Here is a 17,456-nt window from a genome sequence, read left to right as displayed (position 1 = left end):
TGAACAGGAAATTAAAGTATTGAAAAATAACTGCATACAGTAACACCAAAATCATGAAATATTTAGGCATAATAAAAAATATGTAAGGTCTCCACTGAAAACCACAACACCCAGATGAAATGAATTAAAGATGGTGTACATAATTTCACATGAATCACATTTAGTAAGTATGTCCCAAATAACAGAAGATATTTACATGGGATAACAAATAACTTTTAATTATATAAATGCTGCTTATGTTAAATTTTGGCAATCCAGGTTCATGAATAAAAGAATTAATGCAGGTCACTCTTACCTGTATTTTTAGTAATGTTTTCTCTGGGAATTTCAATCAGCCAATAAGCCTGAGCACTAAACTTGAATAAAGAAGACATCACAAGTCAGTGTTTTACAATATTAATAGCAACACTTACTTTGACATCCACCTTATCTTTTAAAAATTATATAAATTAAAATATCCAATGCATATACTCTTTTTTTTTTTTTTTTTAAGAGGCATGAATTTTTATTTATTTATTTGTTTGTTAATACAAGTCAGAAGCGCGGGAGGGTGAGAGAATTCACCAGAGCCAGAGCGGGGAGCAGAGCAGGCAGAAGGACCGAAGTACACTGCTGAGGGGAGCAGCGGGCGGCAGGAGAGGTCTGTGCGCCATGTGGGACCCTCCTCCCGTGGCCGGGGAGCAGCCGGGATCGAACCGGCGCCACAGAGGCCGCGGGCAGCTTCGCAACCCAGCGCTCAACCACTGCGCCACCGGGGAGGCCCTAATGCATATACTCTTTACCAAGAGATCTCACTCTTAGGAGTTTTACTTACAATATTTTCACATATGTGTGAAATGAAGTATTAAAGGATATATTTTCATGATTATTTATAAAAGTGGAAAATCAAAAAGATTAAAATATTCATCAGTTATGTATACAATAATACAGCTACAAAGTGGAATACCATTCATCCAGCCAAACCTGAGGCATTGTTGACTTCATGTATCAGAGGACAGAGTTTGAAGTTGATAGACAATTTGTGAATTTAAGAGAAAAATCCCAGGAGCAAGGGAACTGCAAGAATGGCAAACTAAGGAAATAAAGAAATTCTTTCCAGGGCCTCCCCTGGTGGCGTGGGCGGTTGAGCGCAGCACTGTGAAGCTGTCAGTAGCCTCTGCAGTGCCGGTTTGACCCTGGCCGGCCCGCGAGGATCCCACATGGCGCACAGACCTCTCTTGTCTTGCCCACTGCTCCCCTCAGCAGTGTATTTCGTCAGTCTGCCTGTTCTGTTTCCCACTCTGTCTCTGGTGAATCCTCTCACCCTTCCTCATATCTGGACTGTACCCCAGCTCTTGTTTAAATAAATAAATAAATCTTAAAAAAAAAAAAAAGAAATTCTTTCCAGATTCTTGGGCAACACATGTATAAGAGGAGACCCCTTACATGTAAAAAAAAATATCAGGAGTAAAAGCTAAAAAACTGAGTAGAAATATCAGGTGCTGAACCAATAAGACAGTTTGTTGTTTGCACCAATACAAGTAATAATCTTTTAATCTACCAACAACAAAAACAATAAATTCTCATAAGAACAAAGAAGAATCCAAAGTTGATGCAATTTATTATGACCAATGTCCAGTTGTCACTCAAAATAACAAGACATGAGTAAAAAGAGGACCATGTAATCGATATTCAGGGTGGTGGGGAGAGAAAAGGTAGTCAATAAACTGACTCAGAGTAGGTCCTAATAGCAGACAAAGACTTCAAAGCAACTATACAAATATGTTTGTCACTTTAAGGAAACTGTCCTGGGAAAGGAATGAAGAGGAAAGCCCACCATAGAAATGAAAAATATAAAAATAAAGTCAAATAGAAATGAGATTTAAAAGTATAGTAGCTGAAATAAAATATTTACTAGATGAGTTCAATAGTGAATTGAAGATGGCAAAAGAAAGAAAAGTGAACTTAGAGATATTGCTATTGAAATTATTCAATCTGTAAAAAGGGAGAAATTATTAAAGAGAATTAAAGAGACTTAGAGAATTGTGGGACATTATCTCATGTTCCAAAATGTGTGTAACTGGAGACCCAGGCAAGGAAAGAGATAAAGAAAGGGGCAGAACAAATTTTTTTCTGAGAAATAATGGCTGAAGACTTTCCAAATTTGGTAAATTTACAATCCAAGAAGCCCAGAGTAACTCAATCAGGTTCAGAGAAAGAGAAAAATCTTAAAATCATTAGGGAAAAATGACACATTACATACAAGAGACAACAAAATTAACAGCTAACTTCTCATGCAGAAGCAATGGTGTCAGATGACATTAAAAATGAGGGATTACATGTTCAAAATGCTAAAACAAAATTAAGTCAGTCCAAAATTTATATCTGACCAATTTTCATTCAAAAATTAAAGTGACCACTAAAAACCCACTAGAACTCATAAACGGGTTCATCGAGGCTGTAGGATACAAGATCAATATACAAAAACTAATTGTATTTCAATTGTTCTTACAATGAACAGCATAGAAATTAGATTAAGAAGGCCACTCCTTTTACAATAGCATCAAAAAGAATAACATATTAAAATAAATTCAGCAAAAGAAGTACAAAATTTATCCTCTGAAATGTACAAAACATTGCTAAAAGAAATTTTTAAAAATCTAAATAAATGGAAAGACATCCCATATTCATGGATTGGAAGACATTATTAAAATGGTAATACTACCCAAACTGATTTACAGATTGAACACAATCCCAGATGACTTCATAAAATTGACAAATTTATCCTAAAATTAATAAATTAATGAAATTCAGATGAAGACCAACAATCTTGAAAAAGAACAAAGCTGGAGGATTCATGCTTCTCAATTTCAAAACTTATTACAAAGTAACAGTATCTTGGGGGGGTGTGATAAAAATGTTCTAAAATTTGATAGTCATGATGGTTGCACACTCTTGGAATATACGGAAAGGATTTGTGTACTTTAGATAGGCAAATCGTATGGTGTGGTAATTATACCTTAATAAAGTTATCCCTCCACCCCAAGTAGAGGTGAAATAAAGACATTTTCAAGTGGAAGAAACTCCCAGAGGATTCATTCCCAGTACCCTGCACTGTGAAAATGCTAAAAGAACTTCAGGCTGATGGGATATGACACCAGATGGCAACACACAGCTAAGAAAAAAGTGAAAAGCAGTGGAAACAGAGCAATAAGTAAGCAGTGAAAAATTTAGTTTTTCTTCTCTTAAGTTCTTTAAAACATATGTGGTTGTTTAAAGCAAAGATATAATATATATGTTTTGTATGTTGGCCTTAAAACATAAAAGGTAATATTACTGAACTAGATAGCTTAAAAAAAAAAACACATTCTATAAAAGAGTCTATGCTTCTTGTTAATAACATATCACAGAATAAAATAAAACGTATTTACCAAAGTTAAATTGAAGTGGAAGATGCCAGTGTATGTGCTATTTATGATTTCCAAGCTGGGAGAAATCCCTCCTGATGCAAACGTGCTTAGAAATTCCTCTGAAGTAAGGGTATTGTCAGATTGAAAATAACACTGGATAACCTATAGGAAAGAGTAAAGAAACAAGTAATGACAGTTTTATGGAGAGAAGTATATTACATTAATTTAAAAGTGAGGAGAAATCTATGGAGAGAAGATATTGCTGACCACTGTTAGTGACTTCCTTCTCTAACTAGGAAAAAATGTCTGTTCTGAAAGCATACTTTCAGTAACTTATTCTGCTAGAGTCATAACAGGTTTCAATTCATCCTCATAATCTCTTCTGTCATAGAAATGGTCATAAGGTTTTGACATTTAATAAACTTAGAATCAAAGTTACATGCTATCACAAATAGAAATTGCTATTTAATTAAAATCATTCCTTTCTGTCCAAATTCCAAAAGAAAGAAATATATAAAGCAAAAATCATTTTGCTGTATTTTTATTGGTTGTTTCCAAGTTTTGAGAAGGTATATTAAAATGTAGCCATCACAAAGGGTGGATTTTACCAAAAGCCAACATGAGATATAAATTAAGGCTTTATCTCATTGAGTTCTCTTAGTAGTTAAGATCATTTTGGGCAAGTCATTTTGTTATAGGGCAGCCCCGATATTGAACGGGTTGCCTGGCTGTGGGTCCTCACCCACGCGCTTAACAGGGACTTATGAATACTCCACTGCAGGCACACACAAAAGGTTAATAAAAGGTTTATTTACAAGGGAAAAGGAAATAAGGAAAATGGACAACTCAGGGAGAAAATAGGGAAATAAAGTCTTTAATGTGTCCTACCCGATCCGCCGACCTGGAAACCCAAAGTCACTCTCAGAGCTGGCAGAGAGCCAAAATGGGGGACCCCCCCCCAAAAGCCCATGTGTCTGGTTTTATACCCACCTGGCTGCTGAACCCCACCCTCAGGTCCCAGCCACTTCCCTTGGGTGGGGATGGGATTTGGAGTTCCCCAGTGTCTTTGGCTTTGGCCTGGGGTAGGGGTGGAGTCCACAAAGCCTGTGTGGAATTAGCTTTAGGACATCATTTTCCCCCTAACAATTTGAGTTTCAGTTTTGCTATCTATGAAGTGGGGAAACAATGCATTCTACAACGTTATTGAGCCCTTACTGTAACAGGGTGGCCCTGTCCTATAACATTACTACGTGCCAGGCAGTGTTCAAAGTGCTGGGAAAACAAAAGTGAACAAAATGAAAAAACCCTGCCTTCATGGAACTTACGTTCTTTTTCTTTTTAAGATTTATTTTTGTTTATATATGCGTACAAGAGATGGGGTGCAGGCCAGAGGTGTGGGGCAGAAGGGCTGTTTAAGAGGAGTCACCAGAGACAAGAGTGGGGAGCAGAACAGGTGTATCTACTGAAACATACTGCTGAGGGGAGCAGTGAGGAGACAGGAGAGGTCTGCTGCGCCAGCTCCCTGGCTGGGGATCGTACTCGGGCTGCAGTGGCTAGAGATAGCTTGATAGCTTTGACACTTTAACCCCTGCACCACCAGGGAGGCCTGGACCTTACATTCTAGTAACTATTGGCAGGGAGATAAATCAAATGGATAGACTGGTAATGGGAGGATGGAGAGAGAAGTAAAATAAATATAGAATACATAACCAGAATAAATTAGAGATGAGTGACTGGGAGTACATGTGTTTGGAAGGGAGAGTGATTTTTAATAGGGCTATCAAGGAAAAGGACAATGGTACTGAATGGGATTGAAAAATACCACCCCACAATATGCTACTTTAGCATAAGGATTATTTTGAGCTGAAGGCAACAGGGAAACAGCAGATGCAAAAAGAACCCTCTACGCTCTCCTTAACTACTTAACAGCAGGCTATGAATTTCCCTTTGTGAAGTGGTTCCCTCTTACCTCTCCTGTCCCAGGCGGAGAAAAGATTCTTTTTACCACTGGAGACAGAAAGTCGGCACCAAATGGTCTGCATAACAAAGCTTGATAAAATCACCCTTATCTTCATTCGTTTCCCCCAACAATTTATCATTCCTAAGAACCCAAGCCCCCTTTCATTATCTTATCACTCCCCCACAACTTATTGTCCTTTGTTAAGATGGTATATAAAAGAGCCCCAAATTCTAACCACCCCTTTGTGTTGCTCATCATTGTGTTCTTTCATGGCTGTGAGAATGGCAAAGGTAAATAAACTGTTCTCTTTTTTATCTTTCCGTTTTTTGCTCACTTAAAGTCCGTTTAATCTTTCAGTTTATTTTACAGGCTCCAGCCACTGAATCTAAGAGAATAGTTCAGTACTCTCCTGCAGTGCTTATAGATTAAATGTCATATTAAACATAAAAAAACATTTTAAAAAATGCCTCTTACACCTGAGTACTTTATGAAGCTTAGCTATTATTTCTAATACCATTTATACAACTATTATATCACAACTATCAAAAAACAGGTTACAATTTCCCATGTAAGAGTACAAAACTGGGGCCTCCCTGGTGGCGCAAGGGGTTAAGCACCACACCGTGAAGCTGTCTGCAGCCTCTACTACACGAGTTCCATCCCCAGCAGGCCAGGGAGAGACCCACATGGCACCGCAGACCTCTCCAGTCTCACCCGCTGCTCCCCTCAGCAGTGTACTTTGGTCAGTCTGCCTGTTCTGTTCCCCACTCTGTCTCTGGTGAATCCTCTCACCCCCCACACCCCAGTTCTCGTATGCATAAATAAATCTTTTTTTTAGGGTTAGGGTTATGAGAACTGGGGTACAGGCTAGCAAAAATAAATCTTAAAAAAAAAAAAGAGTACAAAATTAAGGGCAGAGAGTCAGATCACCTGCTCCAAGGCACCTGCTCCATTCATGGCAAGACCAAAACATGACTTCAGTTCTGTAGGATTCTCTCCTTCTAAAGTGTATTCTTTTCACATAATATATAATCACAAATCATAAAGGCATTTCTTATTCAAAGGAAATGCACTTTGCAACAGTTGTTAGTAAGAACCTAATTATCATCGGTCACATCAAGAAACTGGTAATTAAGTCAAAGCAGACTTTGGGATAAATGTTATTTGACTGCATAGGCTATTTCTCTCTAGTTTTATTATATTTATCATGGATTTTTTAGGGAACATGTCAATTTTTTAGTAACGTATGCTTTTGTTAGCATTTGCTGGGTAGCTATGTCAGTACATTTTATTTTATTTTGTTCTGTGTTTTTTTAATCTGCCATTATTTGAATCAAAGGAATAATGTCATCTTTTGCCAAGATGACAACAACAATGTGGTACTTGTTACATAAAGGGAACGAGTTTTTCTCAAGGTCATGTGAGGTAATTTTCCTTCTCTAACAGGCCACATCTGTCAGCTTCAAAAGGACAAATCAGATCCATAAAAAATGAGGATTGCTATAGCTACTCTTTTAAAAAGCAAAAAACACGCCATCTTAAAAACAAAAAGGCAGCAAAACAAAACAAAAACACCCAAGGTATTCCAAGGTTGAATAAAAGTTTTTACCTGATCCAAGTGGAATGAAGTAGAAAGGACAGATAGGATTATTATTTCTGTAGAATCTCACCTCCCAAGTCTGAACAGAGTAGCAGGTATTTAAAAAGAGTGCAGTGTTCCTGTTTTAATTCATGGACTGAAAAGGAAAGTGGAGGTTTGCTACAGACGCTATTAGTGGATCTTACCAAGTTCTCTAAGAAAAGAAACAACTTGATTGTGCCATTCTTTGCTGTGTGCCCATAGTTAATACAAGAAAGGCGTTTTTCCAAAGTACCTAAATAATACAAAATATATGTACATTGTGTCACTTATAGAAGAGCCATCTTTTCTTTAACATTTTCGTTCAAAAACCATACTTTGTATGTAAATGACATTTATTTTTAACTGAGATAATATGGGAGTACCCCATCAAGTATTACCACCACAATGCACCCTCCACCAACTCACCCATATTCCACCACCACAGACCATTATGCTTCCTTCCCTCTCTGCTCTTTTCCTACCCACACCCCCTTTCAACCCCTGCCTTCTGGTCTTTCAGTTCTGTAGTCCGTTATCAAGGGTTAGTTTTTCAGCTTGTCTTTATCTATTAACTTAGTTACTTTGTATTCTGTTTGCTAGTGACACCATCAGGTATTTATCTTTCTTCTTCTGACTTATTTCACTTTGCATTATCCTTTCAAGCTTCATCCATGAGTTTATCTTTTTTGATCATTGAGTAGTATTTCACTATGTATATATACCACATCTTCTTGATCCACTCTCTGTTCTGGGGCACTTAGGTTGTTTCCATAGTTCAGCTATAGTAAATAGTGCTGCAATAAACATGAGACTTCAAGTTTCCTCTTGAATTAGTGTTTTTTAAATTTTTTGAATAATGTGTGGGAGTGGAATTATGGGGTCAAATGGCTGACTGATCCTTGTTTAATGTTTTGAGACACCTCCATACTACTTTCCAAGAGAATCATATTTTTTATTTTTTTAAAGATTTATTTATGCATACAAGAGCTGAAGTACAGGCCAGAAGTGTGTGTGTGTGGGGGGGGGGGCGGCGAGAGGATTCATCAGAGACAGAGTGGGGAACAGAACAGGCAGACTGACTGAAATACACTGCTGAGGGGAGCAGCGGGCGAGACAGGAGAGGTCTGCTGCACCATGTGGGTTGCTCCCTGGCCGGCCGGGGATCAAACTCATGCTGCAGTGGCTGCGGATAGCTTCATAAGTTGTGTCTTAACCCCCTGTGCCACCAGGGAGGCCCTGAGAATCATATTTTTTAAATGCCAAATTTTTTTAAAAGAATAAGGATTAATATTGGATATTTTAAATTTACATTACTCTAGATAAAATTCAAATATTTCACTTTTTTATTTTAAAGAGACATCATCAGGTTACTAAAAAGGAAGGTTTGGTTGAACACTAAAACAAAAGATAACACAAGCTAGGCCACGATACAAAATTAGAGGTGGCCCAAAATCAATTCTTGACTTTTAACCTCCTCAACCTTGGGGAGCACGTAAGAGGGCAAGGAGCTAGAGATTGGAGAATTCATGCTTTGATAGCGAGCTACTGATCTGAGGTGACTCCTCTCTCTACAAGGGAATGTCTTAACTTCTCGAACCACACTCTTAAAGGACAGTTTCCCCAGATACAAAATTACTAGTTGACAAGTTCTTTCTTTTAGCATTATGACTATGGCAGCCTACTGCCTTCTTGCTTCTAGGGTACCTAATGAAACATCTACTGATAATTTTATTGACGATCCTTTTTATGTGATCATTTTACATCTCTTGTGCTGCTTTCAGGACTCTATAGTTTGCATTAGCACATTTAATTAATGTGTTAGTGTGGGTCTTTCTGAGTTCATCTTCCTTGAAGTTTGATGAGCTTCCTGGATATTTATATTCATGTCTTTCTCAAATCTGGGCAGTTTTCAGCCACATGCCTTCATATATTCTCTTCCCTCCCTCTCTGTCTCCACCTTGTTACTCTCACACAGAGGGCATGCCAGCCCACTTGTCCCACAAGTTCCTTATGTTCTGTTCACACTTTTCAAGTTCTTTGTCCTTTTACTCCTCAAACTCAATAATTCCATTATCCGATCTTCAAGTTCATTGATTCTTTATTCTGCCTGCTCAAAGGTGCCTTTGCATCCCTGTCGTGGTTTCCCTTTCAGTTATTGTACTTTTCAGCACCAGGATTTCTTTTTGGCCTCTTTCCAGATTTTTTATCTCTTTATTGATATTTTCATTTTGTTCATACATCATTTTCTTGACCTTCTCCACATCTTCCTTTAGTTCTTTGAACATCTTTAAGATGATTAAAGTTTTTTTTTTAAACAGATATCCAGTCTTTTTCAAGGACAGCTTCTGTTTATTTCATTTTTTTCCCCTTTGAACGGGTCATACCTTCCTGTTTCTTTGTATGCCTTGTGATTTTTTTTCTGCTGTTGTTGAAAACTGGGCATTAAATCTAATAATGTGGTAAATCTGGAAACCAGATTCTTCCCCAGGGCTTCTTTTTATTGTTACTGCTTTTGTTTATTGTTGTTGGGGCTTTGTTGTTGCTGTTGCTGCTGTTACTGCTGTTACTGCTGTAGCATTCTTTGTGCCATAGGCCAGCCTGAGATTTAAACTTATGGTTCCCAGGTCTTTTCTGAACTTGAGTCTTTCCCTTGTGTGGTCGCTTTCTAATTTAACCCCTGTGTGCAGTTGCTTTTTAATGTCCTACTCTTTGGACATTAAATGAAGGAAGGTGGAAGATAGGGCATTGAGCCTTTAAGTCCCTTTTGAAAATCATTTTAACCAGAGGGAGAGAGGGGCTTGCATCAAAGTCTCTATACTTTATGATCAGAAACAGCGATCAGCATTCAGAGCATACATCCTCAGTATTTAGAAGACAGGATCCTTTTTGTCCACTCTGGCTTCTTCAAGTTGTGTGTCACTGCTCTGGGAAAACATGCATAGCTGACTACCACAGGGATGAGGGCAGGAGGTGGAGGTGCATAGCTGCTATGTAAAAAGAGCTGATAATGATTGAAATAAACAGCAATTTATTGTCTGCTCCTTCCCCCTGGACGTTGCAAGCTTTCAACAGAGTTCAGTTTTATCTGTTACATAGCCTTGGTGATTTTATTTACAATAAAAGCTGGGTTCTATAATCTGAAATTACTGGATAATTGTTTGGATCACTTAATTGTAACTGAAAAAGTCCTGGGACCCTCCCATAAACTCATCCAGGGAAAGAGAATGACTAGTCCCAAGGATGGGAAATAAAAATAAGTCTCTGTTATGACTGCATGGTATTCATCTTGATCATCTAACACAGAAGTTTCAATGCTGTTCTGAAAATCCTATAATTAAACATAGCAATGCAAATATAACAAAATTGGCTTAAAATACATTAAAATATACTTTCTATCTATCCATTCATTTTGCCCATACCTGAAAATGCTACCAGACCTATTTTTTAAAGCTATAATTTGTCTTTAAAGTCCAAATATCTTCTCTATTTAAAAATCTTTATTGACACCCTTTGACTGATGAATAAACTCCTTAAAAGGAGAAAAATTAAGCAGAAGGAAATTAACTCCTTTGAATAACATGCTTTGAGAGTCTGGATTTACATTTCATTTTATTAAATGCTCAGAATACCTTGTATCCTCTCTAAGAAGATGAATCAAGAGTCAAGAAGATTAATTTATTTCTCAAAAGTCACCCAATTCACAATCATAAGTCAGATCGAAACCAAGGTGTTTTTGTCTCAAAGAGTCATCCCCTCTTTATCCTGCTAGACTGTCTTCAATCCATTATCTGATCTTCAAGTTCATTGATTCTTTATTCTGCCTGCTCAAATGTGCCTTTGAACTACTCTAGTGGCTTTCATTTCAATTACTGTACACTTTTCATACTAATGTAGTGCATGAACAGAAAAAGACTGACTTCATGACTGAAGATCTGATGCAAACTATCATGATGGGCTTCTATTTGTTTCCCAACTCTCCTTCCTCCAATAGATTTTACAAAATGCTGTCACATTAATCACCCTAAATTATAGCTATGTTACCTCCCTATCCAGTAATTTCAAATGGTTTCTCAATGAATAGAGACTAAAGCCAGAAATCTTTACCTTGACATCCAAGTGCCCCTGAAATGAGTCAGTTGCCACTTCCCAGAATGGTTTACTTCTTCTGTTTCATCATTCTAGTCATACATAACTATTTTCTGTTCCCCTACATTCTGTGGCTTCCTACTTCTACAACTTATTACTGACCTTGATGTTGTCTTTGCAGAGTACTGTTCCTCACACGAATATAGGTAACTATTGCCCATTTTGGAGCCCTAGGTTGATGGCTATCTTTTATACCAAGGCCTCCATGACCACTTACCACCCCCTGCCAAGATAGGAGTAAACACTCTATTCTCTGAAATCTCATAAATTTGCCTGAAACTCTATCATCTTAGATTATATCCATACACATGCCATATATTCTCTATTAGAATACAGGAACTAGAAATGGATCATCCCAGAATTCACCCAATTCTGCAGTATATCCGTGAATAGAAGAGCCTGAATTCATGTCTTCAGCCATTCAGTCAACAATTTTTTTAACTGAGCATCTACTGTGTTTTAGTAGCTCCAGTTCAGTATACTATAGAATCTAAACAATCTGCACATTTGTCTTATTGCTTTTATAAAGTTTTCTACCATAAAAGTTCTATTGACCAACTTATCCATGTATTACTTTCAGAAAATTCTCTTCAATCTAAGTCTACTAACTTTACAATCAGTTTACAACTCATACTCATGGAAACTTTCTTTGTGGAGAAAAAAGAAAGATCTATTCAAATAAAGTTTTGCAAATATAAAATGCTCCTTAAACTTTAAATATTCTATGACATTTAAATGATGAAATACTATAACAAAAGAAAATTCTTTCTATAAACAACTTAATAGCATTCAAGTCACATGACACATATCATTAGAAACCTCTGGACCAGAACACAACAGATAATACCTGGGAAAATTGGAAAACAAGGTAAAGAAGAAGTACTAAAAGAAAAAAATTATAACCACTGGTTAGGAAGGCGTGTAAGGAGAATTCCTGAGAAGAAAACAAATTAAGAGAGTCTGAAACTTACCTTTATTATATATCATTCCTGATGAAAAATCGAGCATATTGAAAAGTAAAATTATAATATATAAAAGTGGCAATTCCATCTGTTAGAAGAAATACAAATTATTTTCGTTCAATATCTTCCAGCATACTTTTTTGAGTTACTTTTGCTATAAATAACTATATATAGTGCAGGCATCATCTCTTCAAATTAAAAATATTTCTCATTAAGTGACAAAAGCAAACAGCAGTTGACCGAGCTCTACACTAACTCTGTGTTATTAAAGCTATAGACAAATGTTAGTGTTACTGAAAGAATTATGGCTCAGGTTTTTCTTCCGTGCAGACACCTGTTGGAGGGCTGCAATCCTTTCTATAGCTGTGTAAAACAGGATCTTACTTGATAAAGGTACAGCTTTGCCTTGACCTAAGATTTTGATTGACCTACTGTAGTGGCAGGAAGGGCCAGAGCGGGATCTCTATAACCCGAGCAGGCCGGTCAAGGAGGAGAGTCCTGGAGCCCTTGGTGGCTTTTCAGGCTTTTATTGGGATTTACCAGGCCCATGGCAGGCAGGGGCGCTGGAGGCCTGCCAGCCTCCCAGCCCCCAGCAAGTCTTCATTCTTTCTGTACTCTATGTTGTTCTCTCTGCTTCTCTTTTGCCGGTTCTTCCGTTTGTTCTGCTGGCGTCCCCGTGACGCCGCCCTTATAAGCCCAGTCTCTCAGCCCAGGTGAATCCCATCTACACATGCCCACACCCTACTCCAGGTGCCGCCATCAGGCATGCATTCAGGACCGCAGATCCATCATCCATCCTAATGGTGGAAAGGCAGAAAATCCTGCTATCATTTTCACTTACCCTACACCTACTTTTGAGAGGGATAATGCACGCAAGTGCTGAACATCTCTGCATTTTCTTGCCCCGCCAAGAACATAAGATGCTGACCACTTACTGCCCAGCTTTTTCTCTGAGCTTTATTTGCAGGAAGGAAAATAAAAGAATATTTGAGAGTTTACTAATCATCATGCACACAGAAATAAGACTTTGAAATATTGTCCTTACCAGGTGTAGGGTAAAGAAAATATCAGGCTTTTCTGCCCTTCCGCCATCAGGATAGATGATGGATCCTTGTCCTGAATGCATGCCTGATGGCGGGCACCTGGAATAGGGTGTGGGCATAGGTAGATGGGATTCAGCTGAGCTAAGACTGTGCTTTTAAGGGCGGCGTCACGGGGGGACGCCAGCAGCACCAGCACCAGCAGCAGCAGCAGCCGCAGCCGAAGCCGAGAAGCAGCAGAACGAACGCTAGAGAGCCCAGATAGAGTGAGGACTTGCTGGGGGCTGGGAGGCCTGCCAGCCTCCCAGCCCCCCAGCCAGCACCCCTGCCTGCCATATGCCTGGTGAACCCCAAATAAAAAACCTGCAAAACTACTGAGGACTCTGACTCCTCCTTTACCCGATCTGCATGGGATCAGAGAACCTGCACCGTGTCCAGTCCTGACCTTACAATTGGCGTATGTCGGCAAGATCCATGCAGACGGGTATTGGAGCCCTCCGAAGACCTGGAGGGACTAAGGAGAACAGACTTTGCCTGTGACGACGCTGGAGGCACCATGGCGGTATAGAAGATGGATACGTCCACGAGCTACAGGATGAGACCTGGCGTGAAGGAGACGCCCGAAAGGACCAGCCAACGACACCGGAAAGGACCAGCCAACGACACCGGATAGGACCAGCCAACGACACCGGAAAGGACCAGCCAATGACCCCTGAGGCAGCAGGCCATTGCTGAAGCAGGGAGAGGCCAATGGACTGATAGACTGATGAACTGATGATTTTGGACTGACAATCCCGCCAGAAGGCGGAGGACCTTAGCAGGTTATGTTTATTTTTGAGAATCTGGGGTGGCCAGTGGGCCTAGATGGCCAAAAGCAGCCTGTGTATGCCCAGTGGCCAGGTGGAGGAGAAAAGCCAACTAAGGTGGCAAAAGCTGGTACTGATGCTAAGTTGAGAAGCCCTAAAGCGGCTGATAAGCAGCCTGGGTATGCTGAAGCCCTGTGAGTCTCGTAAAATCACCTATGGGTGATGCCCTGCTCATTCTTGAGTGAGGGTGAGGAGCTGAGGAGCCCGTCCTTGTGGGACGGGTGGGGAATGTGGCTTGGGGTGGAGCCCAAGCCAAATGCAAAGTTTGGATCCCCAACCCATGTGCTTGTGCAGTGGGTTGGCTTGAGTGCAGGGGTCTGTGAGTCGCATGGGTGGCCATGAAGGCCGAGTGTTGGAGCGACTGCAGACAGAAACCCTGAGGGTTGGCGATTACCCCCAACAGAATAAAATTGCCAATCCCAGAGCTAGTGCATCCTGGGGGTGGATGCTGTGTGTGCCTTGTAGCAGAGACTACAGCCAGAGAAGGCCAGGAAGCCTGACGGCTCCTGGTGTGTTATAGCAGATGCCGTGTGTGATTTCCCCTCCCTCGTATGAGCAGTGCCTTCGGCAGCAGATTTGGTGGCTCATCTGCTGGTACCAATAATTGTCTTTTGCACTTGGTTGGTGCCCTGCCTGGACTTATTTGTGTTCTGTTGTATTTTGTTATGTTGTATTTTGTTATTTGATGTATTTGCTTTTGTGGGCCATGGCTGCATTGTTTGTTTGCTTAGAAAATTGTGTATATATGTATAGACTGTATGGCAGAAAACCCTGAGGGGGTGGACTGTAGGGTAAAGAAAATATCAGGCTTTTCTGCCCTTCCGCCATCAGGATAGATGATGGATCCTTGTCCTGAATGCATGCCTGATGGCGGGCACCTGGAATAGGGTGTGGGCATAGGTAGATGGGATTCAGCTGAGCTAAGACTGTGCTTTTAAGGGCGGCGTCACGGGGGGACGCCAGCAGCACCAGCACCAGCAGCAGCAGCAGCCGCAGCCGAAGCCGAGAAGCAGCAGAACGAACGCTAGAGAGCCCAGATAGAGTGAGGACTTGCTGGGGGCTGGGAGGCCTGCCAGCCTCCCAGCCCCCCAGCCAGCACCCCTGCCTGCCATATGCCTGGTGAACCCCAAATAAAAAACCTGCAAAACTACTGAGGACTCTGACTCCTCCTTTACCCGATCTGCATGGGATCAGAAAACCTGCCTTGTGCCCTGTCCTGCCCCTTACACCAGGAAAATCTTGTATTATTTTGCTAAATATTCACATTGAATGACATAACATCATTATTAGAACCTGTTGGTGTTTCTCATCCCTGAAAAATTGACTGAAATATTTTGCTCCAGGCTCAGGTTTGGATGATCTGGGTTTGGATGACCTTTAAGTTATCCCCAGTGTTGTTTCAATTCAGTTCTAATTTCATTTGAGTGAGTTTGAGTGTCTCTATCTCTGACTAAAAAAGGAAAACCTGGGGCTTCCCTGGTGGTGCAAAAGGTTAAGATGCAGACTATGAAGCTATCTGCAGCTACTGCAGCACAAGTTCGATCCCCGGCCAGGGAGGTGACCCACATGGCACAGCAGACCTTTCCGGTCTCCCCGCTGCTCCCCTCAGCAGTGTATTTCAGTCAGTCTGCCTGTTCTGTTCCCCACTCTGTCTCTGGTGAATCCTCTCACCCCCCACACCTCTGGCCTGTACCCCAGCTCTTGTATGCATAAATAAATAAATCTTAATTATGATAAAACTCAGATCTTGCAAGAATTCGGTTTATAAAAAAAAAATGAAAAACTTACTTTGAAAGGCTTTTAAATATTTTCTTAAAGAAAGGGAAACCCAAGGGAGCGAAACTTGAGGGAGAGACGCTAAGGAGTGATCTTTGAGCTCTCCAAGCTGTGCTAGTAGTTGTATGTAACGTTTTTCTAGTAAGTCAACTTTTGTTTTTATTCTGAAATGTGATTTTAATAAAGTTTGTCTTTTTTTTATTTTTTTAAAAGATTTATTTATGCATTGTAAAGCAACCAACCCATTCCGAGCAGGTTTATGAACGGTTCTAGCAGCCACATGCTCTTCGCCGTGGTTTGTAGTCGCTCCAACACTCCTCCGTACACTCCACTCCTCCACCCTTGACACCGCACTACCACCACACCGCACTCTGCTGCACCACCCTTATATTATCAGTCTTTTAGCGCAGGTGTACCCACTTCAGGTGCCCGCCATCAGGCATGCACCCAGGATCACAGGGCTCCCTCATCTATCCTGATGGCGGAAGGGCAGAAAAGCCTGATACCTTTTACCTTACCCTACATGCATACAAGAGCTGGGGTACAGGCCAGAGATGCGGGGGGAGGGGGGGCGGTGAGAGGATTCACCAGAGACAGAGTGGGGAGCAGAACAGGCAGATCCACTGAAACCCACCACTGAGGGGAGCAGCGGGGAGACAGGAGAGGGCTGCTGTGCCATGTGGGTAGCTCCCTGGCCAGGGATCGAACTCATGCTGCAGAGGCTACGGATTGCCTCATAGTGCGGTGCTTAATCCCCCGCGCCACCAGGGAGGCCCAAGTTGGTCTTTTAAGCCACCTCTTTTTTTTTTTTTTTTTTTGTAATTTGGAGATGGAATGTTGATATGAGACATTAAATATCATGTCCAAAATTAGTAACAAGCAAACAACAGAGTCAGGATTAAGACCAAAGTCTCTTGATTCAATAGATCAGTGCACAAAGATGCCGCAAAATGAGTATTTCAGCACTCAAAAGATACCAAGTGCATGATTAGATTTACCTCTCAATAAAACTGCTATACTTGTCCACCATCATTCTGTTCTCTCCACATAATTAGTCTCATTCTTCAGGATTATTACTGTTCTCAACTGTTCTCAATTCTCTGTGAGTAATCATCTCATGTTTAGAGAAAAATCACTGTTCATTCATTGAGAGATGTGTGATCTTTGAAAAGTTACCTAACTCCTTTGAGCTTGGTTTCTAGTTAGTCAAACAGGGATAACAGTCACTTCATCGGGTAGTTGTGAGAATGAAATGAATAATATAATCAAAACATCGAACAGCTACTTTACACAAGCTAGGCACTTGATAAATACCAGCTCTGCATCTGTCTCTATGCACAGAAGCAGCTTCTTTATCCTCATCATTCTTGCCTAATCACCCATTAACAATTAAATTACTCCCCGGTTATCCGTCCTATTTAATTGTAAGTTTTGCATAATGGTCAGATATAAGCCACATGTCTGGCCATTTCCTCTTTTCTGATTCTTTTATAAACACTCCACGAACATGGAAGTGAGTGCATTGTCAAGTCCCACGATAGTACGACCTTTATTTCTTACTGTAATTCCTCTTAATGAGATGCTCGACTAGTTAGTTGTGCTTTTCTTTTTTATATTTTCCCAAGCTTCCTTCCACATAGGCCGAGAAAGAAGACCCAAAATCAGGAGCTGAGCTTTCACCGTTTACTGGTTTACT

General features: G+C 40.4%; 1 protein-coding gene across 1 annotated transcript in view; it reads right to left on the bottom strand.

Annotated features, from left to right (window-relative positions):
* CATSPERB (cation channel sperm associated auxiliary subunit beta) overlaps positions 1 to 16,999 on the bottom strand; it is a 78,389-nt gene extending 61,390 nt beyond the window's left edge. Inside the window, exons 1-5 of the mRNA XM_037504037.2 lie at positions 16,759 to 16,999; positions 12,088 to 12,166; positions 7,135 to 7,223; positions 3,411 to 3,551; positions 296 to 356 (exon numbers count right to left, since the gene is read on the bottom strand). Of these exons, the coding sequence (XP_037359934.1) occupies positions 296 to 356; positions 3,411 to 3,551; positions 7,135 to 7,223; positions 12,088 to 12,166 (370 nt within the window). The 5' untranslated portion in view covers positions 16,759 to 16,999. The remainder of the gene's footprint in view (positions 1 to 295; positions 357 to 3,410; positions 3,552 to 7,134; positions 7,224 to 12,087; positions 12,167 to 16,758) is intronic.
* Between the last annotated feature and the right edge of the window lie 457 nt (positions 17,000 to 17,456).

The sequence above is a fragment of the Talpa occidentalis genome, unplaced genomic scaffold (genome assembly GCF_014898055.3).
Source record: "Talpa occidentalis isolate TD23 unplaced genomic scaffold, MPIMG_talOcc4v2.1 talOcc4.11, whole genome shotgun sequence".
NCBI classification, from domain to species: domain Eukaryota; kingdom Metazoa; phylum Chordata; class Mammalia; order Eulipotyphla; family Talpidae; genus Talpa; species Talpa occidentalis.
The sequence above is the reverse complement of the archived record's forward strand: the minus strand, read 5'-3'. Positions and strand labels throughout refer to the sequence as shown.